This window comes from Lepisosteus platostomus, chromosome 3 (assembly GCF_059453375.1).
Source record: "Lepisosteus platostomus isolate fLepPlt1 chromosome 3, fLepPlt1.hap1, whole genome shotgun sequence".
NCBI classification, from domain to species: domain Eukaryota; kingdom Metazoa; phylum Chordata; class Actinopteri; order Semionotiformes; family Lepisosteidae; genus Lepisosteus; species Lepisosteus platostomus.
This window is the reverse complement of record NC_142613.1, coordinates 36,463,860-36,487,454: the sequence shown is the minus strand read 5'-3', so window position 1 is coordinate 36,487,454 and position 23,595 is coordinate 36,463,860. Positions and strand designations below refer to the sequence as shown.

General features: G+C 37.1%; 1 protein-coding gene across 1 annotated transcript in view; it reads right to left on the bottom strand.

The window, feature by feature from the left end:
• ppp2r5a (protein phosphatase 2, regulatory subunit B', alpha isoform) overlaps positions 1-23,595 on the bottom strand; it is a 106,124-nt gene that overhangs the window by 29,682 nt on the left and 52,847 nt on the right. The window contains exons 3-4 of the mRNA XM_088625488.1: positions 11,919-12,020; positions 7,019-7,111 (exon numbers count right to left, since the gene is read on the bottom strand). Coding sequence (XP_088481614.1) covers positions 7,019-7,111; positions 11,919-12,020 — 195 coding nt within the window. The remainder of the gene's footprint in view (positions 1-7,018; positions 7,112-11,918; positions 12,021-23,595) is intronic.

Sequence of the window (23,595 nt, the reverse complement as noted above, 5' to 3'; positions counted from 1 at the left end):
AGAAAACAACCAAAGCCGAGCCGTACCAAAAGACGTAGAAAAAGGGGATAAACCAAAGTCGGAACCAGAACAGTGCAAGGAGGTAGAAGGCGTAGCACAACTAAGTAGCTCGAAATGGAAACCAATACTGAGCGAGGGGGTAGGGAAAGACTGATGCTTAAATACCAGATGAGACAGAGGTGTGGTGGTGAAAGCGTACACTGATAGGAGGACTAATGAACTAAGGCTACGCCTTCTTCTGCCTCTTTCGTTGCCGAGAGGCAGGGATCGTAACAGAAAGGTCAAAAATTATAATTCATGAAGACATTAATCTGTAATTAAATTCTATTAACTGTAATTTTGCAAAGAAGAAAACAACATACTGTATTGTAGAATTTTGGATTTTCATTACACGCAGGTTGCCATTTACTGGTCAATCTAAATAAATGAAATAGTCAATTCTGATTTTAGGTTTTAAGCCTACATCTGCTGTACTCAAAATGAAACTCACATTTGTAATGATCAGCCTTGAAAGACCTTAAAAATATTAAGACATTCCAGCTCAAGGAAAATTTAGATAATTAGGGCAGCTAAGAGCTTAATGGGTAAATCTACTCCAAAAGAAAAGGTGAATGTAAATGATACTAAACAGCAGTATAATAATATTCATTGGATGCTTGTGATAACTGGTCTCAATGATGAGATTTTGATGCTTGTAGTGCTCATAAATGCTAATCTTAGCAAACAGGTGAATGAGGACAATTCTAAAGTCTACAAGACATGCATAAAGTTGCAGGTAGAGTTTTTAACACTCCATCCAAAGAGTTAATCTACTAGAAATCTTCTTTTTTCCCTACTGCAGTTGATGCAGAAATAAATCTTGTATTATTGCTGCATAGAGAGTGCAGTTTGTATAATAAAGGTAATTGTTAGCACAGTGGGCAAAGAATAATTACTTAATAAAGCAGCTTTAGAAAAAAGTAAACAATGCTCTCGCTAACTTCTATAGTCACAGTTACAAAAAAAGGAATCTGGCAGTACATGACATGGCAGCCACAATAAAATTGAAAAGTGAACAAAATAATGTTAATAGTCCAACAACAATGGTACTATATCTTAAATCTCCTTGGCCACCTGATCTTACACTGACTGAAATATTACTGAATTAACCCAGCAAGAGAGCAAAAACTGGTACAAAATATGGCATGGGTGAAGACTGGGACTAAATGGCCAAAAGCAGATGCCTGTTGGGACTTGTGGACAGAAAGCCTAATTTGCAGATATTGCTTACAAAGAGAGGTGCTTTGATTAGAAAAGCATGTCCTCTGCTGTCTTCTTCAATTTAAGAAACCTTTTTTTTTAACTTTTATCATTTTTTATTCCTATACCCATAATTGTGACATAATGAGCCCCACAAAACAAAGTAAACAAGTGGAAACAACAAGGAAGTGGATAATAAGATAACCCTTTACTCAAGCTGACAGGGCATGTGATTAAAGTCTGTAGTTTGGCTTTCTTCAAGAAAGGGCTGTATTAAGTCCTTGAATCAATAAGCTAATAACTGCCAAATAGGCTAAATTGGCCAAATGGCCTCCTCTCATTTGTAATTGTTTTACAATCCTGCTAAGACCTTTGCACAGTTTTCACATTTTGATGCTTTAAAGCCTGCAATCATGACACTCTGAAGTAGGAATTTATAATTGTTACACCAGGTACTACACACATTCAAAGCAAGAACCACAGAAGTATATCTAACATTCATTCTTTATTATAATTTAATTCATTAAAAGAAAAACGGAAAGCCATGGCTGCATGAAGTATTCAAACACTTTTCTGTGGAAAACCTAAATTACATGTAAATGCATGAAATTACCTTAACAAGCCACACAATTAGTTGAGTGGCCTCTCCTTGTAATGTCCCTTATTCAGGTAGTAAATTTCAAACACTGGTTCAATCATTAAGAAGAAGAATCTTTAAAGGGGTAAAGCTGTATAAAGGCACAAACATTTCAAATTAAGTGGAATGCACCCAGGCACTGCCTAGATCAGGTTGCCCCCCCCCCCCAAACTGAGCAGCCAGGAAAGGAGGAAACCAGTTAAGGATGCCACCAAGAGACCAGTGTTGACTTTGAAGGAGCTACAAAGTTCGGTGGCTGGGATTCGAGAAAATGTCCATCAGTCAACAATATCTCACTCACTTCACAAAGAGGTCTTGAATGGAACTGAAAAAAAATGTCTTGCATCCCACATGGGATTTGCAGCAAAACTCCAAAGTGATACTGTAATCATGTGGCAAAAGAGTTTGTGACTGGACGAGACAAGCTTGGACCTTTCTGATAGTCAACACCATCTCTTCGGTCAACCGTGGTAGTGGCAGCATTAATGTTATATCTTGGATCTCGTCAACAGGGACTGTGAAGCTTGTCAAGAATGATGGGAACATAGACAGTACCATGTTACTATCTAGTAAATCTTAAGAGGAAAATCTGCTTCAAACAAGCCCCCAAACAACTTAAGCAAACCTGCCAAGGAGAATGGGTGAGTAACATTTTTTTCTTTTTAGTTTCTGACTCTTACTGTAACTTATTCTTATCCTTACAAGACTTCAGCTTGAGTCACCATAGCAAGGGTCTGAATACTTTGCCAGGCACTGTGTATATCCCGTATAAACTATCCAGCCACAGATACCATATAAATGGTAAATGCATTGTGGTGTTTTATTTATTGTACAGTAGTAGTCCACAATAATGTACTGCAGTTTGACTTTGACAATGTATGTACAAGCTATTTCCTTCATATTTTGTTACCCTTAAACCCACTAAATATTATGCAAGTACGAGCAGCTTTTTACAACAAGAGATCACATGAAAAAGTCACAGTTTAAAGGCCTACTTCCACAAATTCTTAACTGTGATCATGATGACAAGTCATGTGTGGTCCCAGCTGCTAGCCAGCATCTTTGGATACAGAAAATGTTACTCTACCTACATTGAGAAGCTTTTCATTGTCCATGAGTGTCTAAGTTAGATGAAGGCTTTTTCAATTATCACACACATCCCTTACCAAAAAACAAGACATTTGAAGTGAGGCAAAGAGCATAATCTCAAATAAATGATCCATGATTTTCTGCAAAATGGGATATTCTATTTTTTATGTCATATTCAGCAGCTTTAAAACATACAGTATGATTACTAAGGAACATAGAAACATATGATTACTAAGGAACTGCGTAAGGTCAATGTTATGATTTACAGTAGACTTCAACTGAAGTGAATTCAGTCATCAAAAGACAGAAATCTCTATTAAACAAATATGCCATACTTCTTCATGTACAGAAAAGCACCTACAAGTCTTAATTATGTATTTTTGTAAGTTATAGTCATGCGTTCTGGTAGAATTAGACCCCAATAGAAAACACCAGATTAAAAACCTAAATGAAATACAAACAGTAGGTTTGTAACCAAAGTTTTTTTTTTGTCTTTTTAACCCGGAGCAAACTAGGTAGCACTATTTAAAGCTCATGGTAAATGAGAACACAGTGAAAAATAGTTATTGCACCTCTGATGTAACCCTGCCAACATTCCAGACTGTTCTCTTTGTGTCAGACCACTGTTCAATAAACATGCTCTCTCTGCTGAAACACAGACAGGAAAAAAATGTCAAACACATTTCTGCCAAAGGCGTATTTACCCTTTGTTTAGCATTATATAAAACATACTGTATGTACAGTACAAATATAGAACTTAATGGAGAATGGCCATCTATCTATATTCTGCTGTTGGTAACATCCCAGAATGATTAATGAATATACACAGAATTCTCCTGAAAATGATACATAAGTATGTTTTTATAGGATATATCTTTAACCATAGAAGGCAAAGCAATTAATCTAAACTGGAATGTCATTTATCAGGACGATAATTCTCCCTAAAGTCCTGCAAGGGAAAGTATTTATGTGAGAAGCTGGGCATGGTGAATATCTAGAACATCCTGTGACAAAGAGGCTTTTTTCTGCTTCTCCATACGTTTACCTTGCCTTACTTAAAGAATTAATTCAATTACACCATATTTTCCTGCTACAAATATTGGTACAACAACTAACATGAAAGCATTAACAGACAAAGCCTGGCTATTTATATTGCTTAGAATAAGCATACTGTACTTTCTTAATTATCACTACACTGTTTGGCTTTCTATTATGGAGTGTTCTCTTTAGATTACTGGTTGTCCCACTTGATAAACACCCAGCAGTAACTTGAAACATCTCACTGGCAGGACATAACCAGACAAGAAAATACACACCTTAAAACAGAACAACATCAACGACAGATTACCTTTCATCACAAAAATCTTGTGGAAGGGCTGTGACAACCCATGGCAAACTATTCCAAACTGTTCTAGCTTTTTTAATACCTTTCTCTTTAAGACTTAAATGCTACTTAAAATTTAAATACAATTTCTCTTTAAATAGATTTTTTTTCTCTTTAAATTTAAATTTTAAATCTCTTTTAAAGAAAGTAATAATGACTTGTACTTAATCAGTCTAATTCAGGACACCGTATCATCACCTTCTACTTTGCATTTTTTTTAATGGCTGATTCCCTGTTATGTGAATTTTTGTTATAGCCCTTGCAGTAGTTTCTGCCTAGAAACATAAGTCTCACAAATGTTTCTGGGATAAATAATATCTGAAACAATACCCTAAAAGCAGAGTGACAAAAATTGGTAGATTAACTTGGCTCAGTGCAATCTCAAACCCACCCCCCATGTCCCACAGACAGCCAGGTCCGAACATCTCCCAACATTTTGTTCGTATGTTTCATTTCCTCCCATTTCCTCCTGCCCACCTATGGAAGAGGAGACTGAGGATGGGCAGACACACTCCCCCCAACTCATGTAACAACCGAATCACCGGTGGTGTGTGACAAGAGCCCAAGTTCAAGGCTTGGGATGGTGACTTGAACTGAACCTTGTGTCCCAAACAGGAAAAGATGGCATCAGCCAATCTTTTTATTTAATGCGAGGCTTGGCATAAAAAAAGCTGAAAAGCCCAAAGTGTCGCATAATGTCCTGAAACTAACAAATACCTGAAAAGCATGCTTCCAAGAATCTAACACAAAATTGAATTTCACTACTGCAACAGGATGTGGGTGAACCCCCTACTGACACAATCGCAGCTGCTGGCAAAGAGGACTTGAGGAGGAGCGGCTATGATCTCCTTTTTCTAACCTATGTTTCTGCCAGAAAAGAGGATACAAGAGGGCTGGAGGGAGTCGAAGGGAGATGCCATGAGAAGCAGGAGAAAAATGACAGAGCAAGGAGAACATACCAAACCACGCCGACAAGGTCTCACATCTGTAAAAGTGATCAAAAGAGAAAGCGGAACTGAAAGGAAAGCCACAATGAGACGCTCTTCGAGAAAGGGCTTTCTGTGATTTTTTTGGGACTTGTTAAAAAGCTGATTATTACTGCTGCGACTATTAGTTTGAAATAAGAACCGAAGTGAGCCCTGAAGCAAAGACGTGTGGCCTTGGCGAATTTAACCCACAAAGCTCTGCCAAAACGGTTGTGGATTCACTTCCTCTGTTTAGAAATAAGCAGCTTCAGAATAAATGAGAGCTGTTTCATCCCTTGGTCCATTTTGTTTACCACGATCAGCCAGCTACACCAAAGTACAGGAGACACCTCCATGTTACAGAATCTTATTACTTCTCATTAACCGACATTAAGATCTACAGTATGTTTCTCTTTTCCTGTAACCACATATTAACAAAATTATGGTTGCTAAAGATTCAAATTAGATCAGCATGAAAAACCAATGATTCAGTTTCGTTGGTTATGAAATTAATTACCCTGTATCACTTCAAAATTAACCCTGACATTGTAAGAAGTCCGCAGTACATTTACAAGGTTGAACAGAGCTGTAGTTTATTCAATAGGCACTGAAGATGCCCTTATAAATTTAGAATGAAACGCGTTCTCTTATTTGTTCCAAAGTCTGACTGAAACCCAATGAGAGTAGACATCACAATACTATTGTGGCTAAAACTTACCACTATACTGCCGATACCAATACTTCTACTTTGAAACTGGAAAGCTCTCTGTATGCATAAATGTTCTGTTCATATTATATTTTCAATTTCATGCCAATGTAACATTGGAATTCACCGTTCACAGATTTGCCAATATTCTCTGGGGCATGAGATTCTAAAAAGGGACAAAATGTCATATGCCAGCAGGAACTGTGCTTGGTTTATACACAGAGCTGAAAATGATTTCAGATTGCATGCTGAGTCCACTTTGTCTTTATATCTGTAACCCTTATTGCTAATGGCATTTCCACAGCTATCACTCATATTTGATTCTATTGATTCAAAACCATGACAGGCAACTAATTTCCAGTAGGATAATTAGTCCATTAATACCTAACTTGCAAATTCTGCTTCTTCTTGCTGAAGAAAAGATGTGATTTCTTTGACAAGTCAGATACATATTTCTAACAGTTTGGACACAACCATAACTGTGAATATTACAGCAAAATAAACTATTCAATCTATGTATCATATAACAAGTCCTTGCACAAGGAACATTTTATTATCTTGTATTTCCTGACCTCCAAGACAACCTCTCCCACACACTAAGGAACAAGGTAACACATAAGGTACAAAGGTACAAACAATGTTCTTGTAAATAGCTAGACGAAAGGGATTCGTGTGGGACTTGCTATTGTGTCTGTTTCAAGGACTGTACTGAAAAACCACATAAACGTAAAACAAAATCACTAGACCAAATTGCCAAATTATTGTCCATACATGAACATAATGACCATACTGTAGCACATTTTAATACAAGCATTTTTACTTAATGAACAGTTATTAAATCTGCTAAAATTACCTTAAAGGAACACTCCTGGCCTTGAGTAAGAATGACCTGATAAAATCCACCTTAGATTTAATATTAATTAAATGCTGACTCTCAACACCAGCACAAGAACCATGTTTCATCAACAACAACAAGATATAAGAGACAAAGCACTCACCTGAAGCACAAACTTCTGATCAATGTATCGCTTTGCAATGCTTGGCTGAAAATCTGGGTTCTCCAGGAATCTCAGGAAAAACTCATACACCAGCTGTAAAGAAAGAACGAATCAGATACATTGCAAACAATCTAAACCAAGTTATTCATCAAAACAAAACTTCATAATTGGAGGCAATAATATGAAAAACATTGCCTAAATCTCTAGGTATCTCTAGTATATGATCTATCAATATTTTACGTCAAGACATCTACTGGAGATGCTTTTCATCTGTGTCAATATACCAGTAGAACTGATAATAACATTACATTTTACAGAATTCCTAACTATTATTCATATGTATGAATTAAAATACAATTTCACATATTTATTCTTGGTTCTGTTATAAAGATGTTTACAAAATGCAAATCCTACCAATTTGACACTAAGTATTTACAAATACAAACTAAGCAAACTGAAAATCTGAAACACTACACCAATGGTGCACAGCTTACCTAGCCTGATTATTTACTAATTATATTAGTTTAAATGTCAAACACACAAGCAGTCATCTTTATACATGTGTAGGCATTTCCTACTTGTTGCACAAAGAATGGTACTCGCTAAACATTTTTCTCTTGAACAACGTGTTTTCGCACTTTTTGTTAAGACAGATGCAAGTAAGAAATGTGCATCTCCTCCTTGTATTTTGTTACATACAGTATGAACTACAATTTTATATGCAGATTCCAACCTGTCAATGAATAAAGACAAATGTATTGACGCTGCTCAAAATTTGTTTGCATTTCTTGACTAAGAAAGACTCTTACAGGGGATCATATAAGTGGTACAGAAGTCTCCCGGAAGTCCTGACTTTGTCAAAAACATACTGCATATAAATGGTTCAGAGTGATTCTACTCGCCAATTTTCTGTCATTAAAAGTTGCCATCTTTGAAATTGCTGAGATGGGTTGTAGCAATGCAGTGTGTGTTAAAGCTAGTACAAAAGAAATTACAAGAGGCATATACAGTAAAGCACTATGAACAAACTATGAAGGTCAGAGTACTTGTGTAATAAACTGTATATTCTAAATGCACATTTCCTTGCACACTCTGTGCAAATTGGCAATTTATCTTGAAACTACCATCAATATTCTATAAACAGTCTGTGATCTCCCAAACCTCTACTGTATTATGTATTAATGTATGTATGTATTAATTTTACACAATCTTAGTTCAAATTCTTAAATCGTATATCTTTCAACTGCCTGTCCATTTCTGTTTTACTGTCAAGGTACATACAGAAGTACAGTATATAAATAAGCAGTATCAGTGAACATTTCAAATTTGAAAAGTAGGCATAGTTTTTTTTGCCAGCCACCCTCTGCCTGCAATTTAAAAGCCTTTGGCTATCCTTTTACATCTCATCAGCATTACAATAAGACAAACATGAAGGCTCAGTCAATATGCTTAAATTTGCTCTGTGCAAATGGTCTGCCAACAAAATATTCACAGCACATTGGTTGTGTGTTATATAAAGGAGTACAGTTCATTTGGACTTCAAACCTGCACAAAGGGCAACAATGTTGTGTAGAAATGAAGGAAAATGTGTGAAAATTTACATTTGTTCACCAGCTTGTTGCAAAAACAAAGCAAAATAAAATTGTGAATGAAAAACTCAAAGCAATTGTGGATTTCAAGAGTCTCGTTTAAGCTACAACTGCAAGTTGAGGAAAATGACAAAGCTGGTTGTCCTAAAAGCAAATCCATTCCTGTACAATTTCATCTTATTACTCTTTCATACTTTTTAGTTCCAGCATTAACGCAGACAGCTTGCACTGACCCAGCATAACTAATGGTTACCCCCTCAGAGCTGTACCAAGACTGTGTCTTGCTGATTTCACAGGTCTAAGGTTGGAAATGACATGTGATGTAGCCTCATGGTTGAAAAATTCTATGTTAAAATGTCTGTAAAAATATTATCTCCCAACTGTCCATTCACAATGATTATAGTACATGACACTGCAAGGGTTTATCAAACAGTATAACACTAATGTGAAGTTTTAAAAAACTCAATGGCTTTTTAATTTATTTATTCGAAGAGACAGTACAATCATGTGGAGTAAAAAAACCTCATCATCACCAGAGACATCATCAGAATAAAGGCATAGCATTTGGAGCATGCTGTAGACCATCCCTTGCAGATGACATTTATAATACAAACCTTATCTAATAAGATGAGGAATATGTGTAAAATCAACTAAGTCTCATTTTACTTTTCCCCAACATGAAAACATCCATTAGGACAAACAGCAGATGAAACTGAAATTGTATAAAAAGCAAACAACTGCCTTCTTAACCAGTTTAGCAGAGCACCTGCTAGAGGGAATGGCTAATCTTCTCAAGCAAAAGAGTAAAGAAATAGTAAAGAGATCAAAGAATCGATAGGGAACCATGATCATTATATGGCACCTATTATTATTAATTAACATTAAAATTTGGCAGGTAGAGTCCACAACAAAAGTTTCTGATTTCAGGATATCAGACTATGAATGAAATGACAGAGTTGAAAAAAGCAATACAGGATAAAATATTATATAAAGAGAGAATAGAAATGCAATCAGAAGAGAATGGATGACAATCAATTAAAGATATTCCTCTTGAAGCACAGAGGAAATTCAGCCTAAGAGTAAATAAATCAAAGACTAGAAATCAGTAGCCTAAATACAGCAATAATCCACTTTAAGGAGGAACAAAGCCCATTATAAAAAGTTGATAAAAAGAGTTCAAAGAACAAGAAAAAGTTAGATTAGAAAAGCCAAAAGAGACTGAAAAGAATACTGTAATGTAGTCTAAAATAAAAAGAGTATTTTTGAGTATTACAATAGCAAGATGACATTAAATTATGAATAAAACATCTCAGAGATAATAACAGGAAGTCTTTAGACAATGAAAGGGAAATGACTGATGTATTCATTTAATACATCACTTGGACATTTACCAAGGATGAAATTCACAACTGGCCTCAGTTGGAAAGACAAAGCATGAAAATAGCATTAGCATTGGCTGAAATTCTACAGTTAGTAGGAGCACTGAAAATAAACAAATCTCCATGTCCCGATAGTAAGCTACTATTTGTAGTTCACAAACAGATATTACTCACGCACTGTTGTTAGCATACCTCCTCCAATGAGTGTTATATGCATTGAAAATTCCTAATACTGTACTAATCCAGGCTGATACCAAATAATTATAGATCAATAAGTCTTATTTCTATTGGTTACAACATAAAGCACATAAGAACTAGAATTTTACTAGAAGATCATCGTTTGGCAACAGGATTCTAGAGGATTGTTATCCCATATTTAGAAATGATAGACGTGAACAGGGACAGAAGTAATAGTATATGATATAGTGGACTTCAAGAACACTTGTGATAGAGTTTGTCATAAATGATTCACTCTAAAACAACAAACAATAGGAAATACTTAAGTCTAAGATCTGGGTAATGGACAGAAAACAGTACATTCCAGCTTTCCCTATACAAGCTCAATTCAATGTGAAAAACAAGTTCATAACCAAAAACTCATACAGAGTGAACAAACTTCAGATTAGTATACAATAATGCTTCATATCAAAGTAATATCACTTACTGTGTGGTACTGTGTATAAGAATAGAAAAGTCTTATATTATAAAACGTTATACTGTAAGCTTTGTATGATGTTGACATAAGAACAAATTAGGAATCTCAAAGGGACTGGAAACACAAATTCTTAAATCAAGCTTTTAAGGCAGAAAATAAAGTGAGAAGTGAGTGGCACTGTGATCACTAGATGAAGATGATACAAATACTGTGAACACAATGCAGAGCTTTCTTGCAATGAGAAGCTAGAAGATTATACAATTATATCAGTGATACAATAAGAGGAGTGCCACAGAGATCTGTATTGTAACCACTGGCTATGTAGAAGCAGCAAATGAAACTAAAAAAGACAGAGGGATGGAGAAATACCTGACCAATGACTTAAATGTAGACAACTGCACAATGTGACTTGTTCACAGAGAAAACCAACTATAAAATACATATTTGTGCTGTGGAGTCAAGCATTTAATTTTGTAATCATGAGATTAAAATGAATGATAAGCACAATAGTTTTTTTTGGGTGGCATGGTGGCACAGTGGATTCAATTCTGGAACTGAAGTGCTATCTGTGTGGCATTTGCATGCTTTTAGATTCCCAACACATTCCCTGTTTGCTCCGGTTTCCTCCCAGTCCAAAGACATACTGGCAGTTTAATTGGCTTCTGGGACACTTGGCCCTGATGTGAGTGTGTGTGCCCTGCAAAGCTCCCCTATGACCCTGTAGTGATCAAGTGGTTAGAAAACACTCCTTTGTCAGCCATTGTTGCTTGACATTGTCATGAAAAACTGATTAGATCTGAATTCCAATTGTTAGAATTAATCCAAAATCTTCAAGATTGGTAAGATAGTCATGGGAAGTGCAGTTTAAATGTATGAAAATGGTTCTCCATTTTTCATATTTTCTGTTTACAATATTCATACCAATACCAAATACCTTCTTTGATTTAACTTATTAAAGACCTATCACTATATCATGACACTTTCAATAAGAGATACTATATGATGTGCTGGTTCTAAACAGTTAAAAACACTTAATACTTTATTGTAATATAATTTTATAAACATTTATTCAGCTGTAAAGTGTAGATTTATATTTCTCATAGTGTTATAAAGTCTGTTACTTCCAGCCATTTTGGCTTACTAGATCTTAGAAAATTCTATTAAATCTCCCACACCTAACTAATATCACTGCTATTGTGGTTTTGTAAAATGTATGGAACTCATCTTAAGACTACAACAGCAGAGCATAACAAATAAAAAGAAAAAAATGTCCCCACCTGTATATGGGGCCATGAAGCTTCAAGGGTAGGCTCATCTTCTTCTGGATCGAAGTCTGGGTTTTCACTTGGAGGAAGAGTACGGAAAATATTGACACAAATCTGCAAAGAAAAAAAGCAATGCACTAAGCATGTGGATCTGCAATTTTGCCCGGATAAAAAGGCAGTAGAGACATTGACAATATTCCCAGATCTCTTTAAAATGTCTAAAAATATCTGGATATTTATATTTCTCTGAGAACCATATTTACTTATTTTTAGAATTAGTTCAAAGTGCTGATCTGACAGCAGTGGAAATTTAACTGTGTACCGATAGTCATAGTCTTGGAAATGCAATGTTAACAAACTACCACAGTGCCAGACTTTCCCTGCCCAGAGTCAAAGTCAACGGCTTCTAAAAACAGTGTAGACTTTGTATTCACCATTAAAATGTCAAAAACTGCATCGTTTTTGTAACAGGAACTAATATCGAGTGTGTCTCAGTGGAAATCATGGGCCCAAACTAGTATCAGCTCTGAATTTAGGGCTTTCCGGATAAAAGATTTGAAATGCAATATGATTAAAATTTCTTTAAATCAAAGTGCTGCACAAACCTCATTAATCAAAATGTAATATTTTTATATCACATGGCTTGTCACTGACAGACTGCCATTCCTTCCAGGGTATAGTCGCCTTGCATGCATGATTTCCAGGATAAGCTTCAGGTTACCGTCACTTTTACAGGAACAAGCATCTTTCAGATAATGGATGGATGGTTTGGCTGTCTGTTCCAAACTCAAAACAGCTTACACATGGGTACGGGGAATTAGGCTTTAAAGAGCATGACTAATTTGAAAGTGAAGGCACAAAAAAGTCTGCTATTACAATAAGTCGTGCAAGTCTAAATATGTTAAAGGAGAACTGCAGTCCCCATTTCTCAGACCAGTTATTTAAACTCTGTAACAAAATTAATTTATTGATGAAATCGCAAAATTTTACAAATTCCAAATTAAGCACAAAATCATGAACTTTGTAAAAGTACTGGATAGTCACCAAATTGTCAAAAACCTCTGGTCTCACCATGGGTGAGGGCAAGAGTTCCCACAAATTTCGAAGTGAAGCAGCTCTTCCAGCTCACTAGTCTCCGTATCGACTAAGGTAATGCAATGGACAAGCGAATACGAGTACAGGTCTGCTGCTGCAATACATTTCACCACAGAAATGTTCCAATGTGATCTGCATGCACAGTTAACAAGTAAGCTGTATGGCCTCGAAGATTAGAACAATATTTCTACTGGATCAAAAAAGATCTCTTCACAAGCCTGCTTGTTTGAGATGTAATAGGGCCACTTCACCTCACTTACTTGCCTCGTTCTAAATCACAGAACATAGCGCTGTGCATATCTGTAAGTCTAACCTATTTTTTGATGGAAATTGGAAGTTTTACACATTACTGTGTACATTTTACTTTAATTGTGGTTTTTAAATGCCATTTCAACGCAAATTCTAATCCCAAAATATAAAACAAATTTTGCAGTCCCCCTTTAAAAGCACCTGATAACAATAAGGGTCCAGGGCTAGATTCTTTATCCTGTTACACATTCTTTAATCTCAGGAATTTTTCCTACTGATCATGCCTTAATTTACAGTCCCACCACTGTCCTTCAAACTTTTTTGTGACAAAAGTTTAATTCATTTGAAAATTTTCCAAATAACACGAGAACTAAACGATACAACAAAACCCTCCCCTGTGTCCCCACACTCTAAAACCCCTACTCCCCTCAATGGTACAGTACACCCTCAGAGTTTCTACCACAGGAGTCCCACAATGGCAGCAACATATAAGGACTGTGCAATAATTTTAAAGCAGCACGGTAAGCCTCCAATCAACCTTTTCCTGGCACCACAGAATTGAGCAATATACAGTAGATCTCCATGTAAATCAGGTCAAGAGAGCTCAGGTTCTAGTCACACCAGGGAAAGGAATGCAGTCGCTCCCAACACAGAGTCAACATCTTTTTACCCACATTAGAAAAAAAATTCTAATCAGTGTGAGTAATAGTTAGATTACACCCTGCCATTAGTATAGCACTTTCCTTTAAGAATGTTGTCAAAGCATTTGACATACAGGAGGAGACCACCTTCACCCACCAATGATGTGCAGCACCCACCTGGTTAATGAGCGACAGCCTCACTTCACAGCAGATCAGGGGGACATGTGAGACACTACCTCGTTACTGAATTAGGGAGGACCTTTAAGAAGGCTAGACTGTATAACCTCAATTTATTTAGCTAGTAGTAGGTGAGGACAAAGAAAATAGTTAATTAGAAAAAAGGGACAAAGCAATAAACGTGTTTCTAGAATCTAACCACATCCTGGCACTCCTTAAACCTGTAAAAAAATGGCATGAGTACTTTGGCAAAGCTTACATAAAGGGAGGAGTAGCCCTTCAAGAATTCTTGACTACACGTCTCCAAAAAGCAACAGGAGGTTAACCTATCCCCAGAGACGCATGCTGTCAGGCAGACAGCAAGTGTTTTTTTTTTTTCCAACCTGTGATTTGGTACAGAAACAGCTTTCTGTATGTCCCTCTTGGAAGACTGATAAGAGATAGAACTGACACCCGCCTTCTCAACCAGATTTCTAAACTGTAAGTCAACTTCCCCCCCTCATCCTGACAGGGAACAGCTGCAGCACTGTGAGCTTCTAACCAATGCCAAGACTCTTCATACTGTACTTATTTTCGTTATATCTAAGGTTAAGGTTAATAGCATTTACAGTATACGACACCCAGAGTGCAAAGATTTATTTAATTGTAATGAAATCCAGACTCGCTTTTAATATGCAATCGTTAATATACTCTATATGTAATCTGAAATTACTGGAGCTCAAAGGATTTTATTATTTTTTATTAAATGCTATTTCTTACAATACTGACCCAGTCTCACCGTATGTCAAATTAAGATAAAGAAATCTTAGCCCTGCCATACTGTATATAGATGTACGACATAGAGATCTGGCTGAAGAAAGACACCTTCTTAAAGTTCTTATGCTTCCAAACCTTAAAGAAAATGTAGCTCCAGGATTCTACCAAAACGAGTTGGATTAATGAAAGGTTAAGGATTGATACTCAATATGCAATAAGTTTAAACTAGTCTCTCGAAAGCATAAAACTAGATAGAACTAGATAGCATAAAACTTGCTTTTGATAATAAAACCTCAGCCTTGAAACGTTACCGCAAACATTACTACTGGTTTTACCATATGATAATTAACTCTCGTGTTTAGCACTGAAATTCTTAACAGTGTATGCTAAATAACTGCAGCCGAAGTTTCTACTGACAATAACCTGTATACTGTCAACACAACTTGAAGTTCAGCTCTGGATATGGATCACAGCACACCTGTCAATCTTAAAGACACAGTGTGGCAGCACACTGTTATTAAACATATCAAGGTTTAGAATTAGGCGAAATGTAAAACAATATTTTGCAGTTACTGTACCACTTGAACCAGTAAATGACTTCATGCTATGCCATGCTATCAATTGTAAAGCTTTTGCTCCTGTGACAAAGAATTAGAATTATTCATTTTAGACCACTCAATGTTTCTGAAAGCTAGTAAAAAATCTGCTCATACACAGCTAGAAATATTCCGCAGGCACAGCACAACATCCAGCCTCTGTGGCTTTTTTTCTTTTTAATGGAAAAAGCATCTGGGAGCTTCAGCTGCTAAACAAACAAAAATAGTCACTCAGAACCCACCGATTTTGCCAAATCAGACCTGAGTGCAATAAATATAGAGGACATGATTGCATAACTGGGAAAAGATTAATTCTCTTGACCACCATAGATTACTTGAATTATACTGCACATTCAAAAGAGTAAAAATAAGTAATTCGGTATTTTAAAATTCACAAGTGAGTTGGCATTGTGGCGCAAGGGGGTAGAATTACTGCCCTGATGCTTGGGAGGCCTGGATTAGACTCCTGGGGCGCTATCTAAATAGAGATTGAATGTTTCCCCATATTTGCACGGGTTTTCACCAGGTGCTCCAGTTTCCTCCCACGGTCCAAAGTCATAAAGGTAGGTTAATTGGCTTCTGAGAAAGCCAGCTAATGTGTGAGTGGGTGTGTCTGTGCGCCCTGTGATGGACTGGCATCCTGTCTGGGGTGTGCCCCGCCTTGCACCTGCTGCTTTGCCAGGATAGGCTCCCGCTCTCCCACGACCCTGTATTGGATAAACAGGTTAGGAAATGGATGAATGGAAACTTCACAAGTGCTAGAAAATGTAAAAGGTGGAATCCCACTCTGTATGTTGCTGTGTTTTTGTATCCATGTTTTTAAATTTATTTTACACAGCAGAGGATTTACGAGAGCAGTCTGACATAATTACCTTGTTCAAGGATACAGCAGCAGTGTACCACCTGACATGTGAAGTCATGACCCTCTGGACCGAGTCCACAGGCTTAAATATTACTCTAGTTACTACTCCTGTCAAGAATGTGGAGTAGTGGCATATTTTTTTGTTTGTTTTTGTTTAGTATTAAAGCAACAGATTATTTACATTTTAACAGAAAGGTTGTCCCTAGAAGAAGGATTTCAACTGCAAACATTTTTGACAAGTCCCACTGTCATGAAATACTGAAGCAATGCAACATTGAGGCTATGGAGTATGAATCCATTGTAAAGAAAGTTGAATATTTAAGAATTATTTTTATCTTCACCAATACAGAAATTATGATGTTCAAATACCACCTTACGACCCACGACCACTCCACAAGGGGCTGTTCTCCTGCAGGGTGTGTTACGCTAAAAAATGACAGACTTGAAAACTGAATAGGGTGTACTAAACGCCTGCACACAGACCTCTTCTTTCTCGGGCAGACGGAGCCACTCAGCCCTTTTCCCGACTCTTCTCAGGCACCAAATTTCATCTTTCGCGCCATAGTCATCCTCCCCAGAAAATAAAACAGGACATGTTTCCTCTGCCATTAACCTCAGCCCATGACTTTGTGTTCGCAGTGGAGACAGCGAAGCAGTGCACCTGGCATTACTGAGGGTTTTCACTGCAGTGGGTGCTGTAAGGGTGTTTAAAACCTATTCAGCCTCTCCTCCGCAATCTGGCATTGAAGTCCACATCTCATTTCTGAGCCATCGTTATAACTTCCCAGCGAAGCCTTTCCTGTTCCTGGTTTCCAGTTTACTTGGGCTCCTTCTGGAAGCTTTTTCCAACAGCCGTGCTGCCCGGAGGATTCCCATAGCTGAGAGGGAACTGGAGGACGAGCCTGAAGGGAAGACCTGATCTTAGCAGATGTCTCTACCGGCCAGGTCCAATCGGCACCTGGGAACTTGGTTCCATCCTCTTTAAGGTACTTCCCCAGAGGACTGGCTGCCAGGAGACCTTGGTGACAGCACTCACCTGGCCTGGTCTTTGGAGAACACCCCCCCTTAAGGGTGAGTGCTTTGAATCGTTCTGTGTCCTGGTGCCCTCTGGCTGGAGAGGACACCAGTTCGGAGTTCCCTGCCCAGCCTGGAAGGTCAGACCTTTCCACCCTGTGAAGCCCTCTGGACTCAGCAAAGCTCTGGATCTTGGTGGTTAATCCTTTCCCTCAAAAGCCTTCCTTACACTGCCCTCCCTTTGCTGCCTGCCTGCACCCCAGGCAACTCCAGCATGCTGTCCACCTTCACCATACAACCACCTTTTCCTGGGACCTTTGCAAGAGGAATTCCTCCCCCGACAGAAGAGAGCAACACCCTCGGTGGCCCCTGCTCCAAGTTCCTGGTCGGCGGACTTATGTGGACAGTTCTTTGGGCTGGTGCAATGCGGTGATAGCCCCTCTTCTGCGCCCGAGGTGCAATAAGCCAGTCACTCTCTCTGGTCTGTCGTACCTATTGTCTTGGGTCTGTAACACCAGCACCATCACCCCATTTTCTGGTGGGGCAAAGCCAACCATGACACCATGATAATTAAACAATCTGGTAATGCAACTTGACAGGCTTCTATAGGGTGGATGTTCATTGTAAAGAAGAATATAAAGATGTTTTTATAATTCCATACCTACAAGTATAATTTATATATAGAGATATATTTATATAAAACTACATATAAAGAAGTACTTCTGTGTCATTTGTACTTCTAAACAAACTCAGTTTCTCAATCCATTCAAGAACGTTGAACGAAGAGCTTAATCAATGTATGTTTTGACTATGTTTCATCCCAATAAACTGCACACTGAAATGTATTTAAAAATATTCTTAGTGAAATAAAAACTCTTAAGAATGTTCCATGAATATAGTTGGTAATCAACCAATCATTGGTTACTAGCACTAATTATTAAGGTAAAAGTAACCTCTGTTCTCAGGAATAATATTCTAGTACTTAGTTGACTTCAACTATACATCTCACTAAAATCAGTTATAAAAACTAACAGCTTTTAGCTGCCTCTGCATCCACGTACTCCTATTGAAATTCAATGTTTGAAAAACATTGCTTTGAGGCAGGTCATCGCTACAACAATAATAACAGTTATTTTTAGCTGAAAGTACGAATGCAGGCCAGAGCTGGGAGTTTCATTTTGTACTGTCTCTTTTTCTAAATGGGAATTACAGAACAAGACACCCAGCTCTTCTTCAAATTAAAAAGTAAGATGATTACACAAGGGAGGCAGAGTCTGGAATTAAAATGATGAATAAAACAATAAAGTGTTAAGGATGAGAGATAAGTTGGAGAGAAAAAGTAAAAACTGATAAAGCCTTTGATACTGTAACTGTTAAAATTATCTAGGAAATGTCAAGGAAAAAATCAAACAAGACTTTGAGCTCTCACATGGTCACCATAGTTGATGTTCATAGAAATTAGCCATTTAGTTATATGATAGTGTCTCCAGGGTAGGAGACCATCTTGTTAAAGGTTTGTTCAAAAAATAAAATAGGAAGTCCATTTTATTAGTTTGTAGACATACTTACAGAAGTCAGTGAGTACAGACTGTCTTATTTTTAGGGTTACTTTTTTTACTCATACAGATGTTTTCAGACATCTCAGCTAATATTTTAGGACATTAACTCCTGTTGGTATCCCATTTCTAAAAAAATGCATTAAGAAAACGTTAGAAAACATGTACTGTATGTCTTAAACATACATGTATAGGTAAATCATTTCAGTACAGATTACCCTCTCCACTTTTAATTTGCTCACAATTGGGGTTGTAAGGAATTCCTTCTCAATTTGGTTAGTTGATATTAGTAATATGTACTTTAAGACAATATAAGTGTCACAAATGTGTCAGAAGTAAGAATGAAATGATTAACTACACGTGAGAAGCAACACTTTGTTTGAATAAATATGCCCCAATGTTTTACAGAGAAGACTAGCAGAAAGATCTAGCTTAAGACTCCAAAAGGCGAAATCTTAAAACATCACACCGTAAAGTCTGCATTTACATCAAATACTTACAATACTTAAATTTATTTTTAACAAGAATTCAGGATACTGTCATACTAGGTGATCCCATCTTGTTAGTATATCATTACAATCTTACTTGACTTCTTGTGATTTGTTATCAATATATCATTTCAACAGGCAAGCATACATAATTTAAAACTAACCGTTTTGGTAAAAAAGCTGAATTTCCAAAGAAATGTGAGCAACAGCTGTCCAAAAAAAGTATTCCTTTATAAATCAAACTAGCAGCTTTAGACGAGATCTAGAGAGAAATGTAAAAAGGCAACCAGCTGAGACTGCAGAGCTGTTTTCTTTTTCTTAAAAAGACAAGTTAAACAGAAGAGCTGCACTTTCTGAAAGAAATAATAAGCACTTCAGTTATGCCATTTCGCAAGAATAAAACAGTTGTAGCTGAGCAATGAAAAAGTGGTGTTCAACCATCACGTCCAAGTTGAAGTTCTGTTAATTTATACAACAAGAATCATTAGCATCTTGTACTTTACATTCCAGGGAAATAAAATGGCTGAAGGATTGAATTCTCATGAAAAGCACAATGTATACACAAGGGTATTGTTATTATTACTATTATCAACTGTAATAGCTGCATTATAGGGAAAAAAAGACAGAAAATATTTTAAAAACACATTATTCCCACCTTGTTGAGACTGCTAAATAAATGAATGCTTCCTGCAGCGCCAAGCTAAACAGGTGGGAGGATTAAACATCTGGTTCGAGTGACGTTCAGAAGTGCACTCTAATTTCAGGTCCCCAAGCAATCATCCCACACTGTGATGAGCAATAGAGCACACGATTTCTAAAACTAAAGGGGCTTCATTAGGGAAATCTGGCCTCACACATGCATGTCCTGATTCCCCTGAAACTATATGTGCTGCTGGCCCCAGCAGAGGACAGTACAGGGAAAGGAGAATAATCAGGCAATGATGCCCTGATGTGCCGCTAACTGGGTGAAACCAATCAGGAACTGTTACTGACTGCATCTACAGTATGATGGTCGTTATCAAGAAAATAAATATGTGGAAAATACTGTACAAGTATTAGTTTAATTTAAGAAAGCACAACAAAAGTAACTTTGAATTAATTTTCCTGATATCAGTGTAATCAATTAAATCATTGCAAGCAAAGACTTGGATAAATACAGTACCAAATATACTTATTTTAAACTTAGAACAAGTTGATACTGAACCATTTATACTGAAATTTATAGCAAAAGAACTACAAATATCTTTGGTGTAGTGTAAAAAGGTAAGTAAATGAAGATTGCTTTAGTTGTGCCCTACAATAGTTGGTTGCCTATGATAAGACTAGATTAGAGGATTTGAACACTTGGTTGAACTAATTTTGTATTCTGATTTTTTTTTAAGTAACAGGGAATACTCTGGATTTTGAAAAAGAAAAGAAAACGAGATCAGGGAAGTGAGAACACAAATCAATACACAAATCGTCTCGCCAACGTGCTGGAAGTAACACAATTTGCACAACCTTAAAAGATTAGTAAACCATACCAGGGAAGAGTGCTTATATGCATTTTGTCTACTCACATTACGCAGCAATGCATGACAAATGCCAAAATAAACAAATGAACCTAAGATGAAGAAGAAAATAAATTGTCACAGACATGCACTTAGTTAAAATGTTACAAACCAGTATTTACTGGTATTTACCATCATATTTAGCTCATTACAATCGGAGTTCACAGCTCAAACACCTTAAAGGCTATTCAATCTAGTGACTTTAACAAAATTCACTTAAACCTATATTCTTTGGTGAATGCTAAGGAGGAATTCATTGACATTCTTGGCCTGTTCAATTTGTAGAACGAAACTTGCTTCAAATCCAGTCACTAAGAGAGCTGCTTCTCCTTACCGGGGTTTTGAAAGGCTCTGATCTCCTGTAACTTCGGTAAAGAGTATAGGCAAATGGAACAGCAAGGGCTACACTGGGAGCAGATTAGCAGTCAGACTCAAATCACCCTGTTAAGTGAACCTAAGGGCGTCTTGACGGAATGGAAGTGTGCGTACTAGGAGGTCAGGGGAAAGGTATCCTCCTGTCCTAAAGTAATCTTGTCTAGTCTCATTAGAATCCAGCTCACCTGTGACAGATAAGAGATAAAAGGAATAAAATCCTTTCATGCTGACTAGGAAAAGCTATGTTGTCAGACAGTGAAGGACAGAAAGGGATGACATCTTCGTTCTTCAACAATTTCATGATTTCATGATAGCTGGCAATGAGATAGAAAATCTTTAAGGGAAAATGGTTCTGTTGTAGGCAGAACAGCAAAAGCAAATGTTGCTATGGCATCTTCTGATGCTTCTTCTTTGTTGTTTTGTTTGCTCTGTAGTTGCTCTACAATGAGGTGTGCAGTAAGGTTGACCAAACGAAGCCCGGCTGTAAAGAGTCTGTATAATAATTTTCTTACACTGATAATAACCTAATCCTGATTTCTTAATTAACAAAAGCTAGTTTCCAAAAATAAATACAATACGTTTAATCACAAATAATGTGTCGTGTGTTCAACCTTGTTTTCTTGGAGGAAATGCATAGTTTGCAATCTGCCAGTGCAGTCTGTCATCACATTTAATATATACATATATGTTTATAGTAAATTATTTAAATAAATTAGAGGATGTACCGGCTACATTATATTGAGAATGGTACAAATAAGATCTTCCTGTAAATATCTTCTGAAGATTGAGGCAGCCTGAGCTGTAGTGCTTTCGCATACAGTACAGTAACAGAACAAGCGAGCTGATACAGTGCTGATAAATAGAGGTCAAGTAAAACACTTCAGCTTCAATGCAACCTCCAAGTAAATGGCAAAGATGAAGGATACCTTGCACTCAAGAAAAGATTACTGTCTGATGAAGAGAAAACACCTTGATGTCCAATCTGTCCTATAGTTCAAATGTTTATAATTTCGGAAAAGAAAGACAAAGATCTCACATGAACACATACTGTAGGCTCCCACTGCAGAGCAGTTTGAATTAAACCTTGGTTATAGAAAAGATGCTTGTGCACAACACCGAGTGTTGGAAATGTTATGAGTAAATCTATATAGATGTGCAGCTAAATATACACAGATTTGCTTTTCTGCTTCTTCAGACCTTATTTGTAAAAGACCTTGGAGCTCATAAAATCTGAAATGGACTAAAACACCAGGAAATGGGAATTGTTCCCATCTCCAAGACTTTGTGATGGAAACAAAAAATGCTTCTTATGAAAGCAGCCCAGTACACAAGGTACCAAAGAAATTTACACACAGAAACACAAAGTCTGCATAGAGAGAGCATCAGTATAGTGTAGGACAAACTGTGAAGCTATGTTGTTGCTAATTGGGACTGAAGAGTACTGTGTAAAGATGTCTTCCAGTTCATATCCCTATTCATACTCTTTGCCTGTCCACTATGAACATTGCACTGGGATGTTTCCAAATATTATGAGACTAATACAAAGGTAATCAATCACCCAAAACTTAATCCTTTATAATTATGCTGTAATGTACTGTCTTTTTTCATGTAGTATTTTGATGGCCCATTGCAATGAATGTACAAATCCCAAAACCAGACAGTAGCCGAAGAGGAGGAAGTGTTTGCTGCCTGCAAGATAACCCAAATCATACATCAAGAGGCCAAAGGCACAGCGATGTCGTTTGACGCAAAGGTGCAATCATACCCCTTTTAATGCGAATGTGGTCAACTGGTGCTGTTTGTCAAAGGCAAAGGAGAGGTAGACTGGCACACTCAAAACAACAAGATCAGATCAGGTTTAATGTGCTAGCTCACTCAAAGCAGAAAATAAAATACCTAACAGTCCAAAAACAACATGAGACTTTTTTTTTTACTTTCAGCTACAAAGCACGCAAGTCAGTTTCTGTGAAACTTGTCAAATGCTCTATTATATGACAAAAAAGCCCATGCAATCCTTCAAATGTTTAACAGAATTGCTTGCAATCTTTAGAAGCTCCCTAGGAAACCAACGAACAAAGAGAAATGTGCATTTCCCTGTTCACACCTAAGTGCCTGAATTTCTAGACCTGTTTTCATAAGGAGACAGGGAATTAGAATGTAAGGGAATCGACCTTTCACAAGGATGCAAGAGAAAAGTGTTTCAAATTAGGACCATTATCATTCAGTTATAGACCTAAAATGGGTTGAACATACAGAAATATCTTTTTAATTTACACTGAAATTATGTGAACTGAATTGCTGTAGAATGCACAAAGCCCCCACTTTCTGAT